Source organism: Nicotiana tabacum, chromosome 7 (assembly GCF_000715075.1).
Source record: "Nicotiana tabacum cultivar K326 chromosome 7, ASM71507v2, whole genome shotgun sequence".
Classification (NCBI taxonomy): Eukaryota; Viridiplantae; Streptophyta; class Magnoliopsida; order Solanales; family Solanaceae; genus Nicotiana; species Nicotiana tabacum.
The window spans coordinates 25,959,255-25,985,217 of record NC_134086.1 but is presented as its reverse complement, the minus strand read 5'-3'; the positions used below and the strand labels follow the sequence as shown (position 1 = coordinate 25,985,217).

The 25,963-nt window shown below is 37.1% G+C and overlaps 1 protein-coding gene across 1 annotated transcript; it reads right to left on the bottom strand.

Annotated features, from left to right (window-relative positions):
• Window positions 1-10,221: 10,221 nt before the first annotated feature.
• On the bottom strand, window positions 10,222-12,878 carry LOC142162025 (uncharacterized). The gene is made up of 4 exons (XM_075218325.1): window positions 12,128-12,878; window positions 11,478-11,932; window positions 11,311-11,421; window positions 10,222-10,500 (listed from the first exon to the last, which is right to left on the bottom strand). Exons 1-4 carry the CDS (start codon window positions 12,876-12,878, stop codon window positions 10,222-10,224), a joined length of 1,596 nt encoding a protein of 531 aa, XP_075074426.1.
• Between the last annotated feature and the right edge of the window lie 13,085 nt (window positions 12,879-25,963).

The window sequence follows — 25,963 nt, the reverse complement described above, 5'->3', positions numbered from 1 at the left end:
TTGTTAGATTCAAATTGAAATTTAATTAACTATTTCTTCAATTTGTTTCATGTGTTTATGTATTGTTAGAAATTGTTAATATTGTTAAGTTCAAGTTTAAGTTCATAATTGTTTCTTCGTCGATCTTGTTATTTGTTTAAAGAATTTAGTTGTATTAAAGGAATATATTGTTTTAATCATTTAATCCGTCATGTTTGTTGTCTTAAAATAGATTCATTCATGTTCATACTTTGTTTGGATGATCTTGAATCCGAATTTTGTATAGTTTGATTTCTTGTTTACCATTTATGATTATTGCTTGAATTGTTCTCATAATCTTGTTTTAAGTTTAATATAAGAATTGTTTGTTGTAATGTTGTTAGAGTTGATTTTTAAGTTCAATATGATTGAATTTAGAAATCTTCATATTTTGTTTGTTGTTGTTTGTTGAATCCGAAAATAGGATTGTTTGTTGCTAAAATATTGTTCAATCATAATTGTTCTTTGTTGTTCAATTCGTGTTCATGTGATTTGTTATTGAAATGTTGTTAAAATCATGTTCATGTGATATTGTTGTTATGATGTTCATCCATGTTCATATTGTTGTTTGAACATTGTTAGAAATTGATCATATTGACTATATTTTGGTTATGTTTGATTAAATGATGTGTTATAGCTGATGGGTAATTTGGTAAATTTGTAGTACGTTCAGGGGTAGTTTGGTAATTTCAATAAGGTCGGAGGGGGTAGTTTAGGAATTGTACATTTTGAAATTTTTTATTTGAAGCATGGGGGACAAAATGTAATGGGGTGGGTTGTGATATGATTATTTAATATAAAGGGGGGACAAGATTTAAATTAAAGGGGAATCTTGCATTATTTTAAATAAAGCATGGGGGACAAAATATAATGGGGTGGTGTGATATGTTTATTTAATGTAATGGGGATGAGTGGGAAGATAATGGGTTGGGTAGAGAAAAAGTATTGATTAAAAGATTTATGGGATGAGATTATATATATGTGAAGTCTTGAACACAAGAGAAGAGAAGAATACAGATAGAGAGAAAAAAACGGACAGAGAATAGAAGAGAGAAAAATTCCGAAAAATATTTAAGCTTTCAAAAATAAAAATAAAAGCTAAAAAATCTACTGCTTTCTTTCTTTGTTTGAAATTAGTATTAATGGTTGTTGTTTCATTTAAAGCTTAAAGCTTTTGTTTTTGGAATTACTACTCCACCGGTCTGTTACTGGGTTGTTACTATTGTTGGGCAGTTGTTGCTATTGTACTGTTATTATTGCTGCTGATTCTCATCATCATTTTCTTTTGCTTCCAATATCAGGTACATATCTGTAAATTCATGTCACGAAAAGCTTCAACATGACAAATTAATGAAGTTCGGGAATTATAATTCTGTTTTCCATTCATTCAAGTTTAGTAGTTAAAAATTTGGTTTTGTTTCAGTTGATTAATATAGTAGTACGTTTGGCGTAATGAATATAAGATAATTGTTACCTCTTAAAATTCGTTTAAGTGTTGTAATAATATCATCTATTTCGGAATTTTCATTAAGTGAAGTCATGATTAAAATATCAAGGTAGCGAACATGGCATAAAATGGGCCATTAATTACATCCCGTAATATTGTTAGCTAAATGCAAAGTAGAATGGAAGTATCAATAAATTACATTATTAGTATATCTTGTAAAAAAAATCTGATTTTTTTAGATTGATAAAAGTTGTATGTTCATATATAGCATGATGATGAGTATATATATAATCATATGTGGAAGGTGAGTTGATACAATATTAGGAATGGTTCAAACGTATAACTATATTGCATGTGATGTAATTTTATTGAATCAATTTGTATAATAGTTCTCTTTCTTATCAACTTGACTCTTATCTTCCATTGCAAACATTAACCAAACCATTGCAACTTTGGACTAAAACAAATACATAAGAAGGACATAGGATTTATAAACGAATCGTGGCATTTTATGTAAAAGATATATAGAAGAAGAGTTCGCCTTAAATGAAACAATGAAAATTCTTCAGGAACTATTAATTTGTTTATCAAATTAATTCTTTTTCCATTTTTATATGTGATTCGATTTTTTGATATATTAATGTTGTATCCACGATAAAAAATGATAGTATTTTTTAGTTACCGGTTGTTTGTTTCTTTTTCATATCATTAATTCTTTAAAATTTGAATGGCTTGGAGGAATATAATTCATATGCGTAAAATAAGATTTGCAGTGAACACATAATAACTTTTGAATGTTTTTTTCAAGAAATATAGAGACGTCTAAATCAATGTTTCTCTATGGCTTTCATATAAAAATAAGTGGATATAATAAACAATTTGTAAACAAATTTATACTACCATCAAGAATATTTTTGTAATTAGGGATACGTTCGCGTAACCTAATTATATTTCTAAAGGCAATTCGGATTATGCGTTCGCGCAACTTCGATCGAATGTTTAATAAAAGGGATTTCTCGGAGAATATCATTATTAATTTCATATAACTCGAGATGTGCGGTTCAATATTTAATGATACAAGAGCGACGGACATTCTTAATTTTATTTTAAGCACAATTTCGAACTTAAGTCTATTTTTATAAATAAATAAAAATTTCGAAAATAAATAAATAAATAAATTATATTATCAATATCATTGTGTATACGTACGCGTGACACGATTTTCACGTTAAAAAATATTAAAAACGAATACACGTACGCGTGATTCGATTCGAAGAAGGGTCTTTAATTATAAACAATTTAAATAGAAGCGGTAACAATAAAATCATGCAATAAAAATGTATTTAATAAATCAAAATAATCAAGCCAAATATAACAGTTGAGCGACCGTGCTAGAACCACGGAACTCGGGAATGCCTAACACCTTCTCCCGGGTTAACAGAATTCCTTATCCGGATTTCTGGTTCGCAGAATAATAAACAGAGTCATATTCTCCTCGATTCAGGGATTAAAATTGGTGACTTGGGACGCCTTAAAATTCCCAGGTGGCGACTCTGAAACAAACAAACAAATCCCGTTTCGACTGTCCTTTAATTGGAGAAAACTCCCTTGCACCCTCTCGGGCGCGGAAAAAGGAGGTGCGACAACAAGGACCGTGGCTAGTATGCTAGATTTGTTGTTGCTCCTACTGTAGGGTTAGTAGGTGAAGAAAATACTCCATTCCCTGAAAAGTGGAATTTTTCATGTAAGCTTTCTTTACAACTTTTTTCTCCTCTTTTTCCCTTTTCTCTTTTTTGTTAGAAAATGTTTGTTCTTCCCTTGACTATTTCGCTTTTTCTTTTCAGCAACCATAGGAACTGTTGAAGAGATTCCCAATTTCCGTGGTTGGGTAGAGAAATTGTTGACCATTGTTCCGATGGAGACTAGATCTTGGAAATACCTTTCGAACAAGTTTGGTTGGAATGTTAAAACTCATGGTAAAAACTTTACTCTTTCCCTTTATTTTTTTGTCTTTCATTTAGAATGTATTTGACCCATCTTTTTATCAGGGTTTCCAATTCGTGGTGTTAGTGCCGAGTCAATCATAGCTTCTAGGGTTTCTTTGGCAAAAGCTCAAGAGATAATTTTGAGTTGTTCATCGAAAAGGAAAGCTGATGCATCCCAGGATTCTGAGGAGGAAGAGGAACGAGATGGAAGTTCCTTGATTAGAAGGCCGCGGGCTAGAAGGTGCATCATTCCGGATGGCGAAGCTACTTCTCTCCGTTTTATTCCTGTGACCGAGCCTATTGAAGCCACCTTAGTGAGTTCTGATGATGATGCTCCTATGGCTGCTCGTGACTCTGATGAACAACTTTTTTCCGTGGGTTTGATAGTGAAAGTTTTGATTTGGTGTCTGATGAAGTACCTCTTGCCTCTTTCCCCGTGTCTGTCCCGGTGGAATGCTCTTTACCCGTTTCTACTGCTGCTGTTTCTGCCCCGCTTCAAGCTATTATGACTTCCTCTACAGTCCTCACTACTACTGTTCCTCACATTGAAGTTGCTTCTTCAAGTTGAAGCAAATTACCATTGAAGTCCCTGCCGATGGTAGTCTTTTGAAAAAGTCAGGTCGGGCTGACGTATGGTTGAAATCCTTGATTGGTCCGGTTTGAAAAATCCAAACTAGAAAGTCATAGTTCTCTGACTTGGATGAATGATATCGTGCAGTCATCACTGAAGGTATTAATTTTTTTGCATGCTTTATTTCATTCTCCTTTTACCAGGATTCTTATTCCTTTTTTTAGATCAATCTCATTGGTACAGAGATGATGAAAAGGGTTTTCCATATAGAGCAGTTGATGCATGATTATCAAATTGAGGCAGACAATTGGAAAGAACAATATGAAAGTCTTCAGCTTGATATGAAAGTTTTAGAAGAAAACAAATGTACCTTAGAGCAATAGTTGAGGGTCATGGCTTCGGAGTTAGCAGTTGAAAAAACTTCTTCCAACCAGGCAGGTAAGGATAAAACTCTCCTTGAGTCATCATTTGTTGAACAACTCTCCAAAGCCACCGAGGAGATCAGAGGTTTGAAGGCTTTGTTGGATGAGAAAAAAGTCTATGCAAGAGAACTTATTCAAACACTCACCTAGACCCAAGAAGATTTTTGTGTGTCTTCTGATAAGGTCAAATTTTTGGAGAGTTTGCTTGCCCCTTTACAGTCTTCTTACGATGCTGTTTTGGCTAATGCTGTATTCTGGCCTGGGCCTGGCGGTCCCGGGCTTCGTGGTCCTGGGCTCTGGCGGTCCCGGTCTTCGTGGGCTCAATGGGTGGAACCGGCCCGTGACGGGCCTAAGCCCACATGGTCCTGTGCTTAACGGACCGGGCTCGTGGGCTTCGCGGGCCTAGCGGGGGTTTTTTTTTTTAAGGCAATTTCTTGTAGTATCATGGCTATATTAAAAATATATATGTAGTATATATGTAGATCTAATTATTAAAGTGCTTGACGAAAAAGAAAATAACAAAACAATAGTAAAACACTAAATTGTCATGCATAATATATTTTCTTGTAGTATATTATATTGTATCTTATGTATATATATTCTCTTATATATTTTCTTGTAGTATATATATTGTATCTTATGTATATATATTCGCATAATATATTTTCTTGTAGTATATATATTGTATATTATGTATATATGTTCGCATAATATATTTTCTTGTAGTATATATATTGTATCTTATGTATATATATTCGCATAATATATTTTCTTGTAGTATATATATTGTATCTTATGTATATATATTCGCATAATATATTGTCTTGTAGTATATATATTGTATCTTATGTATATATATTCGCATAATATATTTTCTTGTAGTATATATATTGTATCTTATGTATATATATTCGCATAATATATTTTCTTGTAGTATATATATTGTATCTTATGTATATATATTCGCATAATATATTTTCTTGTAGTATATATATTGTATCTTATGTATATATGTTCGCATAATATATTTTCTTGTAGTATATATATTGTATCTTATGTATATATATTCGCATAATATATTTTCTTGTAGTATATATATTGTATCTTATGTATATATATTCGCATAATATATTGTCTTGTAGTATATATATTGTATCTTATGTATATATATTCGCATAATATATTGTCTTGTAGTATATATATTGTATCTTATGTATATATATTCGCATAATATATTTTCTTGTAGTATATATATTGTATATTATGTATATATTGTAGCTTATAAATAATTCTAAGTATAGACAAAGAAATATTGCGAAAAGAAGCTCATGGGTAGAAGCAATAAATTTTATTACTAAAAATGGCATATCTTTCTTAGTCATCCTTCCCCCAATGGAATGAGCACAACAAGGTACTAATACCACCATTAGAAGGAAAGAAAACTAAGGAAGATGTGCCAAAATACAAGTTACATATTAGTCTATGTATTATCTCTAACAAATCTCATAAATCCTTCAAGGTTCGGAGGAGGTTGCGTTAGTGGTGGTGGAAAAGAAGCTTGTTCATCACCACTTCCGGGCGAAGCCGAATCCTCCGCAAGTTCCGCTATCATTTCTTCATAAGCTTTATCTATCGCCGATTGTGCTTCTGCAATTCCAAAGTTTCTTCTTTTCGAGCGGATTCAATCTCTAAAAAATACTGATTTTTCCAAGCTATCCCTCATAGACGCTCTATGATCACCTATTTGCAGTCTTGCTTGACTGAAAGCGCTCTCTGATGCAACAGTTGAAGCTTGAATTGATAAAATATCCCGAGCCATCCTTGCAAGAACAAGAAAATGTTTTTCCCTTGCCTTCCACCATTCCAAAAGATCAAAAGAGCCGTCTGGATTCTCCTTTTCAAGTCCCTGAGACAAATAAACTTGAAGCTCATTTAGATGTGAAATTTCATCATAATTTTCACCTTGAGACCCCCTGAACTCCGTCCAAGATTTAAGAGCTTTTAAGCCCGCAACTCTTTTAGACGATTGCCCAGAAAATGCATTTGTAGCAATTTGAAAATGTTCTAAAAAATCTAAAAGAATTTTAACATTCGTCCAATCTTGAGTGGTAAGCATTTCATCATCATCCTCACCACCTACCCGAGAATTAAACGTTGCATTAATTGGGTTTCTATATTCATATGCTACTACTAAACTTTCGTACATACAATTCCATCTAGTCGGGCAAGGTTTAGGAACCTTTCTTTCTCTAAGGCCATATTCATCACATTTTTTAAAATACTCTCTAAGTCTACTTCTACGGTTTGAATAAAAAAGCCAATTAAGAGCCATTCTAACCTTTTCAATTTCTATGTTTAATATTCGCATACCATCACCGACAATTAAATGATAAATATGACAAATACATCTAACATGAAAAATATTAGTAAATGCAGGATTTAGTGTTGTTGTAAGCATGCCTATAGCACTGGTGTTACTAGAAGCATTTTCCATTGAAATTGCCATTATTTTATCACTAAAGCAAAAATATCTACAAATATCTGCAATAGTGTTAGCTATAAACTTACTTGTGTGACGCGAATTAATTATTCTATATGCAATTATGCGTTTTTGCATTATCCATTCCTCATCTATCCAATGACTTGTAACAGTTAGATAATCACAATCATTACCACTTCTACCAATATCAGTAGTAATAGAAATCCGATTAGGTATATGAGTAAATAAATACCGCAAATATTGTTCATATTCATGTTTGAATTTATAAATATCACTCTTAACTGTTGCGCGAGGCCAACCTTTATAAGTAGGATTAAAAACTCTTCTAATATAATGAACCCAATTAGGATTAGATGCAAAAGTATAAGGTAAGCACATAACAGTAATCATCTTTGCTAATTCTTCACGATCTCTATTTGGATCGTAATATAAAATACCTCTGGTGACAGTGTTAATTCCTGGTTGAACTAGATTTGAACCTGTACTAGGGTTAACCGCAGAATCTACACTTGTCCCCTCTAGTTGCGCTTTCATTTGAAAAAATCTAGCCTTATCTCTAGGGTGTGTTTTTATGTGCCTAGTCAAACTACCCGTGCCGCTACGGTCTCCAGTATATTTATGCACCATTAATTTCCCACAAGTTTTACACTTAGCCTTATTTTGTTCTCTTACTTGACTAAAAAAATTCCAAACTAATGATGTTTCTAGGCGTTTAGCAGGTTCTCTATTAAAAGTAGGAGTTTCTACAGGTGGGTCGACCGGTGCATCAGTTGGGTTATTAAGAGGACTAGTAGGTGTATCATCTAAATCCGGTGCTTGGGTTTCATCATCATCCTCATTTTCCTCATTATTTTCTAAGATGGTTTCATTAGGATAAAGAGCATTCATAATTTCATCATCTAATTTTTCACCTGGTGCAACATTATGGTAAAATTCACTATCGGTAAATTGAAAACAAGAGTGATCACTATCAAGAATTACGGAAGGAGGAGGACGTCTAGGTTGGCGACTACTTTCAACTTGCTTATCTTTTCTAGGTCGGGGAGCCGGGGGAAGGGTAGTTGGTTGGCCACTACTTTCACCGGTTTTATCTTTTCCTTTACCAAACATTTTTTTCAAAGTAAATGCCATATTAATTATAATTATGCAAACTAAACCACACAAAAATATATTCTTAAAACGTAAGAGTTGAAACGAGTTTACCGGATTGCCGAACAACTTCTTGAAAATTGAAAATCGTTGAACACTTGAAAACTTCAATTCAACAACTTCACAATTTTTCACGAAATTTCAACAATAAATTAAGTAATTGTAGTAGAGAGATTGAGAGATATTGATGAATGAGTGAATAAAAATGAAAGAATGAGGGGGTATTTATAGTTGAGAAATGGGAAAAAGTGTAATTATATAAAGTTTGGGGTTAAAATAAAGTTTGGGGGCCAAAATGGCCATTTTTTAAACTTAAAAACGGTCATATTTTCAGCCCAAACGGCTAGATTTTAAATATGGCCGTTGGAGAATTTTAATTTTTTTTTTTTAAAAAAAAATAGCCGTTGGGCCCGCCAGGACCGGCCCAGGCCTGCCTGACGGTCCCGGGCTAAACGGTCCCGGGCTCGTGGGCTCAAACTAGAAGACCGGCCCGTCACGGGCTTCCCAGGACCACCAGGACCGGCCCACCCAGGACCGGCCCACCCAGGACCGGCCCACCAGGCCCGTTAGAACCGCGGGCCCGGTCCGGTCCGGTTCAGGTCCGGCCCACCGAGCAGCCTTAGTTTTGGCTGAAAGGGAGGAGCTCAAGAGTGAAATTGACTATTGGGAAAGAGACTATGAGGCTCTTGAGGACAAAACTGCTGTTGAAGTAAGTTGGGCTATACTGAACACACGCCATGATACCCTTACGGAGGTTAGCCAAGAAGGCTTTAACTTGGATGCTGAGTTAGCAAAGATCAAAGAGACTATTGAAAAAACTCAGCAAGGTCAAAGTTTCTCTTCTCCCATGGTTTATACTCCCGAGTACGTTGAAGCTGACTCTAGTGCGGTGGATGTCCCAACTCCTTTAGATCAAGTCGAGCCTTCAGTTGCTGATGATACTGTTTTGAACCCTTCTCTTGCTCCACAGTGAAAGCTTATTGGTGAAGTTTAACTCTTTTTTTTGGTGGAATATGTGGTGGTTTTACCCCTGGTCCCATTTTGAGCGGTTAAGTTTTTGGTGATAACAAGTCCCTAGGTCTTTTCGGGGCTTTTTTGTAAAAATGACAATCAATTTATAACTAAGTTCATACTTAGTTTAAACTTAATATTATTAAGTTTTCATTTTAACTTAATTTCTTTCGATTTTCTGCTATACTCTTTTAATAATTTGCCTTGTTTTTTATAAGTTCAAGGTCTTGCTTTTTAATTCGTGGGTTTTTGTCTTACGCTTTTGACTTTTTGCATTTTTAGAAATGCTTTATTAACTTCATGGATCTTTGAATCAAACATGAATTTATAAAAGAGGGCCCTTTTATATATGACACTTAATGAAGAAGACGTCTCAACTTCATAATGGTGTAAACATACGAAAGGAGAAATAGGAACGCACATGTTTCTTGAAATAACTTTGATAAAGTTTTCATTCAAACTTTTTCAAGTTTAGATAACATCTTACATGTATTTAACTATCTTCTATTACTCTCTCGTAACTGTTTTCTTTACAACAGATTTGCAAAATAGAAAAATCCAAGGGTTTCTTTATGACCCATGGATAAATACTGCGTTTAACCTAAACACTGTAAGATTTTGAAATCTATATCCACGAGTGTACTCTTCACAGGTTTTATGATCAGGCTTGTGTTATTGGCTCATGACTTTGCTCTGAACTTGATATTTGATAAGTAGACTTTTAGGCTTGACTTGAAATTTAATTGTTTTCAGTATTCTTTGCCTTCCTTATACATATATATGTATATTATATAGTCCCCCAAGTGTTTGAGCTTTGAAGTATGAAATCTCGAGCACTTGATTATTCCTTCTATGCGGTCCTTTTCCTGAAAAGGAAAAACATACGGGACTCGGAGGTACGATTTTAGACAAAGACTGTTTAACCCGTTTAAATTTCCATCAGAATAGTTGTAACCCTAGACCGGGAATTATGTTCTTTCCACGTGTCTTTCAGGTCGTAATTCATCATTTAGTGTAGGCTAAATTTTTTCCTATCATCTAAAATTGTAAGTAAAATTTTAATAATTCAAAAATAAAAATCGTTAGTAAGGATACCTGCTCGTGGGTATTTCCTTTCTTTAGAAGTAGTATCTCTTTAGATGAACATCATTCCAATTTGAAGGTAGAATCTTGCCATCCAAAGTTTCAAGCTCATATGCTCCTTTTCCTGCGATACCATGAACCTTATAAGGCCCTTCCCAAGTTGGACTTAACTTTCCTGCATTGGCTGCCCTTGTGGATTGGAAAACTTTCTTGAGTACGTAGTCCCCAATCTTGAAGTATCTGAGGCGAGCTTTCCGATTGTAATATCGCTCAATAACTTGTTTTTGGGTGCCATTCTTATTAGTGTATTTTCCCTTCTTTCTTCAAGTAAATCCAGGTTTACCCGCATCTCTTCTTCGTTCGATTCTTCGGTAGCTTGAGTATATCTCGTACTTGGTTATTCTATCTCAACTAGGATTAAGGTTTTAGCTCCGTACACAAGTGAGAACGGTGTTTCTCTCGTACTTGTTTTTTGCTATTATTCGATAAGCTCATAAGGCTCCAGGTAGTACCTCTGGCCAATTGCCTTTAGATTCTTCCAGTCTTTTCTTCAAGTTATTGATAATGACTTTATTTGTTGATTCAGCTTGTCTATTACGCCGGATGGTAAGGAGTTGAAGTAATCATTTTAATTTGCCAACTTGGGAAAAATTCTGTGATTTGTGCACCTATAAATTGCGGGCCGTTGTCACATACGATTTTCTTTGGTAGCCGGAATCGGCATATGATGTTCCGCCATATGAAGTCTATGACCTCTTTTTCTCGTACCTATTTGAAAGCTCCCGCTTCTACCCCTCTAGTAAAATAGTTAGTGAGCACTAATAAAAATCTTACCTTGCCTTTGGCTTATGGTAGTGGACCTACGATATCCATCCCCCACTTCATAAAAGGCCATGGTGCAACGACCGGATGTAATAATTCAGCTGGTTGATGCATGTTACCATATCTTTGGCACTTGTCACATTTTGCCACAAAATATTCCGCGTCTTCTTCCATTTTTGGCCAATAATAGTCGGCTCTAATCATGGTTTTTACCAAAGATCTTCCTCCAGCATTATTTCCACAATGCCCCTCGTGTATTTCCCTCATCACGACTCTATTTGAGAAGGCCCGAGGCATCTTACTAGAGGACCAGCGAACATTTTTCGATAAAGATTGCCTTGCTTTAAACAGTAGCGAGCAACTTTTTTGCGAAGTGCTTGAGCCTTTTTCTTATCCTCAGGTAAAATTTCATGCTGTAAAAAATTGACAATCTCATTCCTCCAATCCCAAGTTAGATTATTGTAATTACCCCGTTTTTGTCTTGATCGAGTACTGAATTAAACAAATGAATCACGGAAGCATTTTCTTCATTTGTCACTTCTGCAGCAGATGCAAGATTAGCTAGGGCATCTACCTCGACATTTTCTTCCCTTGGTATTTGCATGACTTTCCAAGTTTGAAATTGCCTGACCAAATCCCGTTCCTTTTCCAGGTGTTGCTGCATCCTCATCTCTCTGACTGTATAAGTCCCCTGCATCTGGTTAACAACAAGCTGCGAGTCCCTTTTGATTACTACCTGCTCTATTCTGAGCTCTCGTGCCAACTCTAAACCTGCAATTACAGCTACATATTCTGCCTCATTATTAGTGATTGGATGGCACTTTATTGCTTGTCTTATGGTTTCACCCATAGGTGGTGCCAGGACAATGCCCAGACCTGCTCCTTTTACATTTGACGAACCTTCAGTAAATAAGGTCAATGTACCTGGATTAGATCCGTTAAATACTTGCAGTTCTTTTTTTTCTTCTAACTGTATCCCTTGGCTAAAATCTGCCACAAAATCTGCTAAAACTTGTGATTTTATTGTAGTTCTAGGTTGATATGTAATGTCATATTCACTTAGTTCTATAGCTCACTTGGATAAACTACCAGATAACTCTTGTTTATGTAGTATATTACGTAACGGGCAGGCGGTTACCACAGAAATATGATGACATTCGAAATAAGGTCTTAATTTCCTAGATGCCATAATCAAAGCTAATGCCAGTTTCTCTGAATGAGGAGATCGAGTCTCAGCATCTAGCAAAGATTTGCTAACATAATAGATTGGTGATTGTTTACCTTGATCTTCTCGAACTAATACGACACTTACCGCCACTTCTGAAACTGCAAGGTAGACAAACAATTTCTTCCCATCTTTTGATTTGGCTAGAAATGGTGGATTTGACAGGTACGTCTTTAAATTCTTAAGCGCTTGTTGACATTCTTCAGGCCATTCAAATTGATTATGCTTTTTTAAAGCTAAAAGGAATTTGAAGCATTTTTCTGATGACTTGGAAATAAACCTGCCTAAGGCTGCTATTCTTCTTGTCAGCCTTTGAACTTCTTTTTTGCTCGTGAGTATGTTTGGAATCTCTTCGATAACTTTAATATGCGCAGGATTTACTTCAATGCCATGGTTAGAAACAAGAAATCCCAAGAACTTACTTGATGAGACGCCAAATGCACATTTCTCAGGATTTAACTTCATGCTGAATTTACGAAGAATCTGAAATGTATCAGTCAAGTATTGAATATGGTCCCCTATTTGTTGTGATTTGACCAACATATCATCTATATACACTTCCATGGTTTTGCCTAAATGTTCTTGGAACATTTTGGTCACTAGCCTTTGGTATATTGCTCCAACATTCTTTAAACCAAATGGCATGACTTTGTAACAGTAAGTCCCCATGTCCGTGATGAAAGAAGTTTTTTATTCATCTAGAGAATCCATTTTAATGTAATTATATCCTGAATAGGCATCTAGAAAACTTAACAATTCATGCCCTGCAGTAGCATCAAGTAGTTGGTCTATATGCGGTAATGAAAAAGAATTCTTTAGGGCAAGCTTTATTTAGATTAGTATAATCTACGCAAACTCGCCACTTGCCATTCTTTTTAGGTACTACCACAATATTAGCTCAATCTAGATACTTTACCTCGTGAATAGACCCAATTTTTAAAAGTTTCTGCACCTCATCTTGAATCACCTAGTTTTTGAAGGAGCCTTGCTTTCTTTTCTTTTGTTTGACAGGTGGTTATGATGGATCTTTATTTAATTTGTGGGTCATTACCTCCGGTGGTATACCTTTCATGTCTGAGTGGGACCAAGCAAAACAATCTGTGTTAGCTTTTAAAAATTCAATCAACTTACGTTTCATTTCCGGGCTGAGGTTGGTTCCAATGTAGACTTTTCTGTCTGGCCAATGTACAAACAGCACCATAGCTTCCAGTTCCTCGATCGTTGTCTTGATATTTTCATTTTCTTTTGGTTCCTGAATAGTATCGGGCCTTGAATCTACATCTGTTTGCCCATCTTCAGTTGAGGTTCGTGTTGATGCGTCCTCAACTATATTCTGTGATTGCTATTTTTCATCACTTTTTGCGTTTGAATCTGCCACAGAATTAATGCTTTATGAAGCTTGTTGGTCACCATGAATTTTCTGTATCCCCCATTGTGATGGAAACTTGATAACTTGATGTAGAGTTGATGGAATAACGTCCATTTCGTGAATCCATGGTCTACCAAGAATCATATTGTAAGCCATATCCATTTCTACCACATAAAATTTTGTATCTTTGACTACTCCTTTTGCGAATGTGGTGAGTATTATCTCCCCTTTTGTTATGATGCTCAAGTTGTCAAAACCAGATAGGTGTGTGCCTTGGGTATCAGCTTATCATCACCTTGCATCTCGTTTACCACTCTTAATAGAATGATATTCATAGAACTACTTGAATCAATCAAAACTCATTTTATATTAGTGTCATGTACAAGTGAAGAGATTACCAGTGAATCATTATGCGGGGTTAGCACACCCTCTGCATCTGCTTTATCAAATGTAACACTTTCTTCTTCCAAAACCTATCGAACTCGCTTCCCATGTGTCACTGTAATTTTTGAAACTTTCTTTGCTGTAGTATACGTTACACCATTAATCTCTTCTCCTCCGTTTATGACATTAACCATCCTTTTTGGTGAAGGGGGTTTAGGGGGCTCATGCCTATTCTTCATATATGATTGCTTCCCCTTTTCACTAAACAATTCAGTTAGATATCCTTGCTTTAATAAATGTTCAACTTCGCCTTGCAGCAATCTACAATCCACCGTTTTGTGATCGTGATCATTGTGAAACTCGCACCAAAAATCAGGATTTCGCCTATTCGGGTTTGATCTCATTTTCTTTGGCCACCATACCTTGTCTCCCATGATCTTTAAAATAGCCACCAACTCGGATGTGCTAACATTAAAACTTTAACCGCCGATCTTTACCTTCGAGCTTCTATCATCATCTCGCACCTCTCGCGTGTTTCTTTCTTTTCCGAACCTTGATGATGAACCTGACTCCCTATCTCATGATCTATGATCGTACCTCGAGTTTTCTTGTTTTGAACGAGAGTCTCTTCCTGATGGTCCCATGTAAGGCTCGTACCTATTTTAACCGGACCTATTTTCAGTTTCAGCTCATCTTGTACTTACCCTTTCCTCTTTTCGAGACTGAGTGATGGTATCCTCTTCTATCCACAGCTTTGCTGTATCTGTTATAAACATCATTCCAAGTTGTTGCTGGAAATTCTCGTAGACTTTCCTTAAGACTTCTTGTGGCTTTTGAACTTTTCTCATTTAGATTACTAGCAAATGCCATAGCTGCCCAGTTATCAAGTACACGTGGCAATATCATCCTCTAATATTGGAATCTGTCTACGAATTCCCTGAGCAGCTCCGTATCTCCTTATTTTATTTTGAAAATGTCCTCCATTCTTTTTTTCAACTTTTTGGGCTCCCGAGTGTGCTTTGATAAATGAATCTGTAAGCTAAAGAATCTATAGAATTTTCGGGTAAAAGAGAGTACCATGTTAATGCTCCCTTAGTGAGTGTTTCGCCGAATATTTGACCAATACTGATTCAATTTCTTGCTTGGTCAAGTTGTTTCTCTTTACACCAATTGTGAATGCAGTTACGTGATCTCGTGGATCAGTTTTTCTATCATATTTTGGAATTTCGGAATATCAGGCATCTTGAATTTCTTCAGAATTGGTAGAGGATCAACACTTGGCTTCCAAGGTTGCTGTGAGTATTTGTCCATATCTATTCCCTTGATTACCGGTGGCACTCCAGGTATTTGCTCTATGCGGTCACTCTGCTCCTTGAGTTGTTTATGCAAAGTTAATACTAAATTTTGTAAATTAGAATTAACTGGGTTACCTGGTTCTCCATCACGAGATTCGCTGGGAGTTCCGCCACTGCTTGAATTAACGAGTCTTGAGCGAGGAATTTCCAGGGTGTTGTTGTTTGGAGTTGGTGTTGGCGGTACAACTGGCAACTGGCTGGTAAAAGCCTGCAGAGCATTGCTGACCTGTTGAGCGATTAATTTCTTCAGATCTTCATCGATAGATTGATCATTTGCAAGTCTATCATTTTCATTTGATTCATATCTGCTAGGAGACCCCTCTCGTGATTGTCGCTAAGAATGTTGTGGCGAAGGAGGGGGAGTTCTGTCACCTTGTTGCTTCAGTTGTTGTGGATCTGCTTGGAATGGTAAATTTTATTGGTTATTGTCGTTGACATTCGACATGATATTTTTTGATAAAGAATCGATTTGGAAAGCAGAAGATTATCAGATTCCCAGTAACAGAACCAATTTGTTTAACCAGAAAATAGGAATTTTGGTCAAACCTTACTTTTTAGAAGAACTCGGGTTACTGATAATCAAATATGAAACAAATAAGAAAAATTGACTTAAATGATAGCTGAATAAGTAAAAGAATGTAAAGTAAATCAATGTATCCCGATAATATTCTGCGTCCTTACAACAAATATTATTTCTCTCCTTTTATAGCTATTTCTAAGTAATACGTTTCTTTTCTCTCATAACAGAGCCATTATGAGCATTTTATGGCATTAATGTAACGTTATAATTGACAATCGTAACTGTTTCGAGAGGATTATATAACGTTTTCCATCATTGATGCTCATTAATCACGGACGATACGTATCTGTACTTTTTGCTACCTAGGTTCACTCCTCCGATATCTCTTCAAATTATCAAGAGGCCCGAATAGCCGTTCCTTCTTGTTTTCTTGAATTTTTACCCATGCATATTAAAGTTCGTGCCTCTTCGACCATTCTTTGCCAGCTGTCATTCTGTTATTAATCCACGTATCTTGAAAATGTTAACTTGATTTTTCCCAATACAACACACTCAATAAGATAGGATGTTGTTATTATGCTTTTCTTTTTTAACTTAATTAATTAACTTGAAAAGGATTTTCGATTAAGACTACTACGCGTTAAGTACAAACTACTTTCATGCGAGGTCCTGTCTCATATTTAAGCCTTTATGTAGTTTAATGAAAGAAATATTTGTAGTTACTTACCTTACTAGAATTAAAGCAATAGAAAGAAGGGTATCTATCCAAAATTTAGTTTTGTTTTTCCTTTTCCTTGTTCAATACGTTTTTTCTATTGACCCTTCAAGAATACTTGCCAGACACAATATAGGTCCTCTTCTAGGATTGTCTAGTAATTAAGAAGTCAACCTAAATTAATTAAAGGAAAGACACAAACATGAAGTTTTTACGTCAAACCTAACCAAATCTTTAGAATTTTATAATAAAAAAACACAAACCGAAAGTGGCCATCCCTCTCAAATTACTTGGGGAAATTTCTAGAGTTGACAAATCTCCAAGACCGATAAGAACCTTTTTGTACAGTTAATGCAAATTAAGAAGAAATTGATGAGTACCTAAAAAAAATTGAAGTCACAACCAAACATTTATATTTAGGAGTAGGCATAGTTTGGGCAAAGCCAAAATTTAATTTGATTTTTATTTTTTATTTTTGGTTTGGATTTTTGGACTACGTATTAGATTTCGGATTTAATTTTTAAATTTTTTGAATTTCAGATTGGATGTTGGATTTGGTACTTTATATTTTTGAATATTCGAAAATCTAAAATTCCTATTCTTTATATTTAATGCTACACATTAGACAATTATCCATATTCCAACAGTAAAAAGCCAATACCGGATCCGTTAGATTTTATCTCCTATACTATAATTATTAAGTTACTATCAGAATATTTTCTAAAATGGTTCTAGATCAACTATTTATACTTATTAAGTAAATTTCTTAATAAATATATAGAATTTGGTCAGAGCTATTGAATTCTGTCAAATATATAACTAGAACTATAGCTCCACTCATGTATATTAATCGGGATGCACAATACAGTTTATTGAAGAAAAAGAAGAAAAAAAGCTGATTGCTTTTTAGTAGCTTCCTTTTTAGGGTTTATTTGGTAACTAGAACTGCAAAATTTATTAGCTTCATCCAATAATTAAATGAACACTCAAAATTTTTAATCTCTCCTTTCCCTTTGCCAAATAGTAAATTCCTTTGAATAATTTTTATAGCATATTTGCTCAAGCTTCTCCAAAGCTAAAATTATTTTTATTTAAAATAAGAAAAGTTTGTTTCTTTCAAAGTTGATGTTTGACCAAGCTTTTGGGAGAAAAAAATACTTAAGTGGAAATAGAATTTTAAGAAGCAGAAAAAAATAGCTTCTCTCCCGAAGCATTTTTGAAAAAAATACACTTAGAAGCACTTTTTAAGAGTTTGGCCAAATACTAATTGCTACGGAAGCTTTTCAATAGTCAAATACAAAGTGCTTCTCACCGAAAGTACTTTTCGGAAAGCACTTCTCAATATAAGTTGATCTTAGAAGCTTAGTCAAACAGGTTAATTGGTAACAAAAAAGAGGAGTTGACAGAGAAAATCATAGAAGTACGAGCCGATTGTTAAGCGTGTGAACAAAGTCCTATATGGAAAGCACAGAAAAATAAGATACTTATAAGGTATTGGACACTCGTAATAGTGTGGGACCAAAATCGTACGGACTTTTTCCAAAGCGAGCAATATTACACCATATTAAAAGTATCTTTGTGCCAGTTTAGCCCAACACTAATGACATGTCTGGCTTGATTAGGTTTTCCTTGTTGTGTTGAGTAATAAATTTATTTTTTCAAAAGGAAGTTCCACTATTCCAACAAAGAAACTCTAATCATCATACTATATTATAAGTGGGAAGCCCCAAAGCGAAAGTTAAGAGACCAATGTACCATAAGAATTTAACGACCATCTTGCCCTTCATTTAAACACTACTTTTTGTATCAAAATTTAAATATACATTAATATGAAATTAGGTTAAAAATATGTGAACTCTAGGGTAAATGAAAAGCATATTTTTCAACTCCACATTTATGTTGTCCATTGAATGAACAACAACTATACCTCAATTTAGTTGGTCCGTTTATCCTTAGACTAACTCTTTTTGGGAGTATTTTCTTTTTGGCAACGACGCGAAATCTAACAGCCACCTTGTTGACTTTTTTTTTTTGGTCAAAGGGATATTATATTATATTAGCCAAACTAGTTAAACGGGGGGTTACAATTGTGGCGTTACTGGGGTACCTTATGACACCCACTGTTGCAATATTTTGCATAATTTTACTTAGGTTACATCCCACAAAAGATTTAGGTAGTTCAGTTCCTAGGATGTCTGTCCAAAATACATTATTGGCAAACACCGGAGGAACTGCCAAAGACAAGGATTTGTTCAAAAAACTTTCTTTTGCTGCTTCCTTCGCCAGCACATCAGCTACTCTGTTTTGCTCCCGATATGTGTGCCTCACCACCACGCTGCCCATCCTTTGGATAATTGATCTACATTCACAAATTAGGGGGTCAAAAATCAGATGTCAATTTATCAACATATTGATTGTTTCTGCTGAATCAGTGTCTATTTCTAACGGAACTAGGTTGTTTAGTTCAGCTAGTTGTAGACCTCTAATAAGGGCTTGAATTTCTGCCCTTGCGTTTTTTGTTTGAGGTATGTTATTCATGTAGCCCAAAATCCAGTTTCCATTATGATTTCTGAAACTTCCCCCTGCTCCATCTATTCCTGGGTTGCCTTTTGCTGCTCCATCAGTGTTCAGTTTGTAGGAGCCTCTAGGTGGTGGAATCCATTTAAGCATGATTTGGTGAGTGAACAGTTTTGGGTTGTTATTATTAAGCACATGGTACTCTGTTGCCTTTGCTATGGTGTTGTTTGCATTAATGAGGTCTAGTTTATTATTAAAGACATTGTTGTTCCTTGTCAACCAAATGTGCCAGAGGTATAAAGGGATGAGACTGTCTCAGTTGAGGCAGCTGTTATACTTCACACCTTTCAGGGTTGGCCATGCTGATTGCCAAAGGTGGCTATTAAGGACTGGATTGGAAGGTGTGAAAGCTGATGATTTTGACAAGATGATATTCTAGTAATGTGCAACATTGGGACAGAGGAAGAAGATGTGGTCAATGTCCTCCTGATCAAATCCACAGAAGTGGCATTGAGGGGGGCAGTTTATTCCAATAGAGTGTAGAAAGCTCCTGGCGGGAAGTCTTCTATGGGTTATGAGCCAGGTAAAATGCTTGATTTTGTTGGGGGTTTGAAGCTTCCAAATCCACTTGAAAGGTGCTTCTTCCCCAGGAGAGTAAGCTGGTGTGTTCCTACTTATGAAGGAATAGGTAGAGCTGTTGGAGAACTACCTATTGGCGGTCAGGTCCCATATTAGATTGTCCTCTTTAATGGTGGAACTGGGAATAAACACATACTTAAGAAGATTTAGGATATGTGGGGGGATGGTAATGGACAGCATTGAGGTGTCCCAAGTGCCCATATTGTGAATTGTTTCAACCCTGACTTGGAGGTCATTCTGGGTTAGATGGCCTTTTATCATGTGCCTGATAGTTGACTGGTTAGGAATCCAAATCATTGTCATCACTTGCTTTAAATTAAATTCTGTGTTCTGAGGCCTTGAAAACCTCATTTAGAGACACCTCAATTTGCATGCGCAGTCCGAGCGCATAGTTGGAAAGCTTAAATATGAAATTCTGTGAAAAATGATAAAAAAAATTGGTTATAAAATGAGTTAATTTGACTTCGGTCAATGTTTTGGGTAAACGGACCCGGACCCGTAATTTGACGGTCCCAGAGGATCTGTAGGAAAATATGGGACCTGGGCGTATGCCCGGAATCGAATTCCGAGGTCCCAAGCCCAAGAAATGAATTTTTAAAAGAAATTATTTTCTGAAAATGTTTAAGGAAAAATTGAAATGAAATTTGCTTGGAACATGATGGTATCGGGCTCGTATTTTGGTTCTGGCGCCCCGTACAGGTCTTATATATGATTTTAGGCATTTTTGTGCAATTTGGTAAAAAACGGATGTCATGTGACGTGATTCAGACTTAAATTACAAAATTTATGTTTAAAGAAGTTTTGAGAAAATTTCATTGATCTTGAGATTTAATTTGATGTTCATGAGGTTATTTTGATGATTTGATTACACGAGTAAGTCCATATGATGTTTTTGAGTTAGTATGATATTTGGTTTGGAGCCCCGAGGGCTCGGGTGAGTTTCGAGATGTTTTTACACTTAGGAAAAAGTTGCAGATTCATAGAAGTTGCAGGTCTCTGAAGCCAGGTCTCACGGTCCGCGGTGGAAACTTCACGACCGCGGTGGGGACTCCGCGACCGCGATGGGATTTGTGCGGTCCGCGGTGAGCAAGGGCAAGCCTTCGCGGCTGCGCTCGATTTCTTGCGGTCCGCGGTAGAGACCTGTGCGGCCGTGGTCCATTTCGTGCGGTCTGCACAGGGCACTGGACCGCAGTACCTCAGGAAGGCCCGTGCAACCGCAGTCCATTTTATGCGGTCCACACAGGGGGTCTGAGAGGGGTATAAATAGACGGGATTTCCAGTTATTTTCATTTTTCAAAACCCCAAAAACATAAGAGGCGATTTTTCAAACAACCTTTCTTCTCCAAATAAATTTTAAGTCATTTTTAACTAGTTTTCTTCAATCATTAACATTTTTAACATGATTTCGACTTCAAGTCAATTATTTTCATGGTGGAATTGAGAATTTTGGGTAAAACCTAAGAATATTGAAATTTGGGAATTTAGACCTCAAATTGAGGACAGATTCCAAAACCAATTATATATCCGGGCTGGGGGTAAATGGGTAATCGGGTTTTGGTCAGAATTTCGGGTTTGGACCAAGTGGGCATGTGGTTGATTTTTGACTTTTGGGGAAATATTTATAAAACCTATCTCCATGCATTAGAATTGATTCATTTAGAGTTTATTGGTGCTGTTAAGCAAATTGTAGCTAGATACAAGCGAGTTGGTGGTGGAAGCAAGAGGTAAAGCGGTAGTTAAGGCTTGATTTGTGTTTATATCATCGAGGTAAGTGTTTGGTCTAATCTTAGCTTGAGGAATTAGGAGTTGTGTCCTATTTTCTATTTGCTTCTTGTCGAGTACGACGTATAGGCATGGTGACGAGTATCTATGCGTTGTTGTCAAGCATGACCGTGAGTCTTATCTTGTGATTTTCATGATCTCATTATATTATTCATGCCTTGGTGAATATATCTACTTGTTGTGTAAAGTTGTGGAAAGAATTGTGACCTATGAACATTGAGGAGCGTTGGCTCAAGTTGTATAACAAATTGTGAAAGTATAAGTGATAATCGAAACTCTAGAGCATTGGCTCGGGTTGTGATGTGAATTGTAAGGTAAAAGTGAGAAAGAGAAGAGATCATTATGTTGCCCCCTTGCCGGGCTATTGTTGAGTTGAGGTTCCCTTGCATTGTGTTCTTAATTGATATTACGGACACTTAGGTTGATGATTCTTCATGTTAGGTGTTGCAACCAGTTTAGTTATAGCTGAGGTAGTTAGATATTGAAACTAGTTGAGTTATAGTTAAGATAGTTAGATGTTGGAACAAGTTTGGTTATGGCTGTTTCTCCCTTACCGGGACGTATATACTTGTACTGTTGAGTTTCCTTGCCGGGATAGTGTAGTCTATTGTTGATCCCTTGCCGGGACGGTTAATTATGATTATTATTGACTATATATTTGGAATGGGTTGCACACCACAACAGATATTATATTGGAACGGGTTGCACGCCGCAACAAATATTATATTGGATCGGGTTGCATGCCGCAACAGTTATATATGTGGATCGGGTAGCACGCCGCAACAGATATTATATTGGGATCGGGTTGCATGCCGCAACAATTATATATGTGAATCAGTTTGCACGCTGCAACAAGGTTAAATGTTAAGGGATCGGGTTGCGCGCCGCAATAGTATTGTTATCGTATTGATTGTAGACATCGAGTGTTCTTTCATACTTTATTAAGTTTCTGATAGAATTGGTATGTTTCCCCCCTCCCTTTTAAACTGTTATTACCTGTTTATATTTTCGCTATATATTATATAACTGCACAGGTTTATCTGGAGTCTGGTCCTAGCCTCGTCACTACCTCGCCGGGGTTAGGACATGCACTTACTAGCACATAGGGTCGGTTGTGCTGATACTACACTCTATACTCTGTGCAGATACCGGAGCAGTGCTTGGTCAGCAGCAGTAGGGGAGCCAACCTTCAGTTCATCTAGACTCCGAGATAGTCCTGCAGGCATCCGCAAGCCCCAGCGTCTCCTCCATATTTTATTATGTTTTGTATCACTTGTATCTAAGACAGATGGTGTTTCTTTCTTTCGAACATTTATATGTAGTAATCATAGTTAGTCCGTGAATGTTGTGACACCTATTTCTGGGTAGAGACATATGTTGGATTTCGTATTATTTTAGTTTTATATTTGCCTAAGTCTTCTGCTAATCTCACATTCCGCTGTTATTCAATGTTTATCACCTGTTAAATGCAAGTTGTTAAAAAGATTAAAACAAAGGAGTTAAAAATTTCTGAATTTCGTGGCTTGCCTAGCTTCTACGAGTAGGCGCCATCACGACTCACGAGGGTGGAAAATCCGGGTCGTGACAAGTTGGTATTAGAGCTCTAGGTTACATAGGTCTCCCAATTCACGGACAAGCTCTGTAAAGTCTGAGGGACCGGTACGAAGACATCTGTATTTATCCCCAGAGGCTACAGAGTTAGGAAAACTTCACATTTGTTCTTTCTCGTCGTGTGGTTTTGTTTTTTAATGCTAATTGAACTTCTACTCTGTTCTTTCGCAGATGGAGAGAACATGTGTTTCCTTATCTACCGCTCAACAGCCTGAGCCCCCAGCAGTAGCTCCCACGAGGGGCAGAGGGTGAGGCCGAGGCTGTGCTAGAGGCCGAGATAGTGGTAGAGCTTAGCTCCGAGCAGCAGCCCCAGTAGCGGAGCCTCAGGTTGACTTTGATGACGAGGTTCCGACCCTAGCAGCTCCGGTGGGCCCAACTCAGGTCCTAGAGGGGTTTATTGCTACCCTAGTCCTTCAGGATGCTCTTGTCCGATTAGTGGTCCTCATGGAGAGTGTCACCTGGGCGGGCTTGTTTCCTGTAGTACCAGCCGTCTCTCAGGCTGGAGGAGAGGCCCAGACTCCTACTACTCGCACTCCGGAGCAGGTAGCTCCTCAGATTCAGACTCCAGCAATTTAGCTAATTGGAGCAGTTTAGCCGAGTGTGGTAGCTTAGACCGGTGATGGAGCGGCTATGTTTGTTGATGCTTTGTGGAGGCTGAATAGGTTCACCAAGCTCTTCACTTCCACTTTCAGCGGTGCATCTACTGAAGATCCCCAAGATTATCTAGACAGCTGCCATAAGGTTCTTAGGAACATGGGTATTGTTGAGACCAATGGGGTTGATTTTGCTACATTTCGCTTGTCTGGATTCGCCAAGACTTGGTGGAGGGGTTATTGATTAGCTAGACCAGCCGGATCGCCTGCCTTGACTTGAGAGCAGTTCACACAACTATTTATGGAGAAGTTTCTCCCCATTACTCAGCGAGAGGCTTATCGGAGGCAGTTTGAGTGCCTCCAGCAGGGTTCCATGACGGTTACCCAGTATGAGACCAGGTTCATTGACTTAGCTCGCCATGCTCTTGTCATACTTCCTACCGAGAGAGAGAAAGGGTGAGGAGGTTTATTGATGGTCTTATTCAGCCGATTCACCTTCAGATGGCTAGGGAGGATGGGAGTGAGATCACTTTTCAGGAGGCGGCCAATGTGGCCCGTAGAGTGGAGATAGTCCTATCGCAGGGAGGTGGTCATGGGTCAGATAAGAGGCCCCGTCATTTAGGTAGCTTCAGTGTTGCTTCGTCTGGAGGCAGAGATTCACATGGTAGAGGCACTCCTCCTAGGCCCTTTCAGTCAGCTCTTCAGGTCTCTCACGACGCTTCAGGTAGCCGTGGTTCGCAGATGCAGCATTCCGATCAGTAGTCCTACAATGCACCACCAGCTCCTATTAGTGCACCGCCGCTCCAGAGTTTTTGGGGTGGTCATTCTGGTCGCCTGGGTCAGTCTTAGTTTCCTCAGCCACAACACTCAGGTGGATGTTTTGAGTGTGGTGAGTATGGTCACATCAGGAGGACTTGTCCGAGGTTGGTGGGTACTCAGTCGCAGCAGCAGGGTCCCTGTGCTATGGTCCAGGCACCAGGTGTTCCACAGACCACCCAGCCAGCTAGAGGTAAGGGTTATCACCTTACCATGCTATCTTGGACTTGTTTAACCAAAAAATGGAATTTTAGTCAAAGCTAGAATTTAGAAGAATACGGGTTACCGATAATCGAAAGAATATGTAAAAGAGAGTAATTTGGGTAGCAAGAATATAATCAGGAGAAAAACAGAAAAACCAAAGTTTATTCCAATAGTGTTTCGTGTCCTTACAATTGATAAGATATCTCCCTTTTATAGATATCTTGGAGATATGCGTTTTGCCCAAATCATAATAAGGCTATTATGAATAATTAAAGACACTGAATGCTACGTTACATAATCATTATATTCAATACAAATTCTCTAACGTATTCAACATTTAATTCCTATTAACTACTGTATCTGCACTCTTTTCTATTGTCAGATCCATTCCTTTTGATTCTTAGATATAAATGACTTAAATAGGTGCGGGCACTGAATCCTTCGAATAACCGCCCGTGCCTCTTCCTTTGCCTTTTCTCGTTTTCGTTGCTGCTCATGCCTCTTGGCTAATTGTAATTCTTTGTCCATTTGACCAGTCCACATGTCTTGACACGTCACCTTTATATACAATTTTTCCCAATACAGATAGTCCCCCCACTTTCCATTTATTCATCAATTGAATATTTGGGAAGTGGATTTCATTAAAAGAGAATTTTTGTCACCATTAATGCTATGACAAAATTGACGCTTCAATTGTCTCTTCCATTTAATGCTCCGTACATGTGTCATTTTTCCATTGGTTCGCAGTTTTGCAGCCCTTTTCAAGGCTTTTTACGGCTCCACTATTCATGAAGTGCCAGTTATCATTATTATGGTCCTTCCATCACTGCACTTTTACCTTTGGCGATTGCTTATCGATATAAATATAACTTCTTTCCTTGTCTTTTACCTCATAAAGCTTATTGAACAATTAGTTCTCCAAATCTCTGTTTATTTCTTCCTCACATCATGTTTTTTCGCTATGTCTTCACCAAACCCTATCCTTAGGAGAGTTCCCATTGTTGATACCTTTCCCAATGCCCCATTAGGCATAGAAGGGGAGGTAGGCTTCGTAGCTTAGGATCTATTCGTGGTGGTCCATCTATGCCTTCTCCTAGTTCTGGTCCTTCTTCTAGAACCAGAGGTTCCCTTTCTCACAAATCTTCTTCTAAGGGTAAAGAACCTTCTGAACCATTACGTGAGCCTTTAGTAGAGGAGATAGTCCCTACAAAACTATATTTTTACC

Excerpts from the sequence above, each read along its gene's own strand:
- LOC142162025 (XM_075218325.1), bottom strand. The coding sequence starts at position 12,878 with ATGCCATTTGGTTTAAAGAATGTTGGAGCAATATACCAAAGGCTAGTG. Across the intron at positions 11,933-12,127 it reads GGTAACCGCCTGCCCGTTAC|GTACATTGACCTTATTTACT; the intron begins GTAATATACTAC and ends GATCTAATCCAG. Across the intron at positions 11,422-11,477 it reads TCGATCAAGACAAAAACGGG|CATGAAATTTTACCTGAGGA; the intron begins GTAATTACAATA and ends AATTTTTTACAG.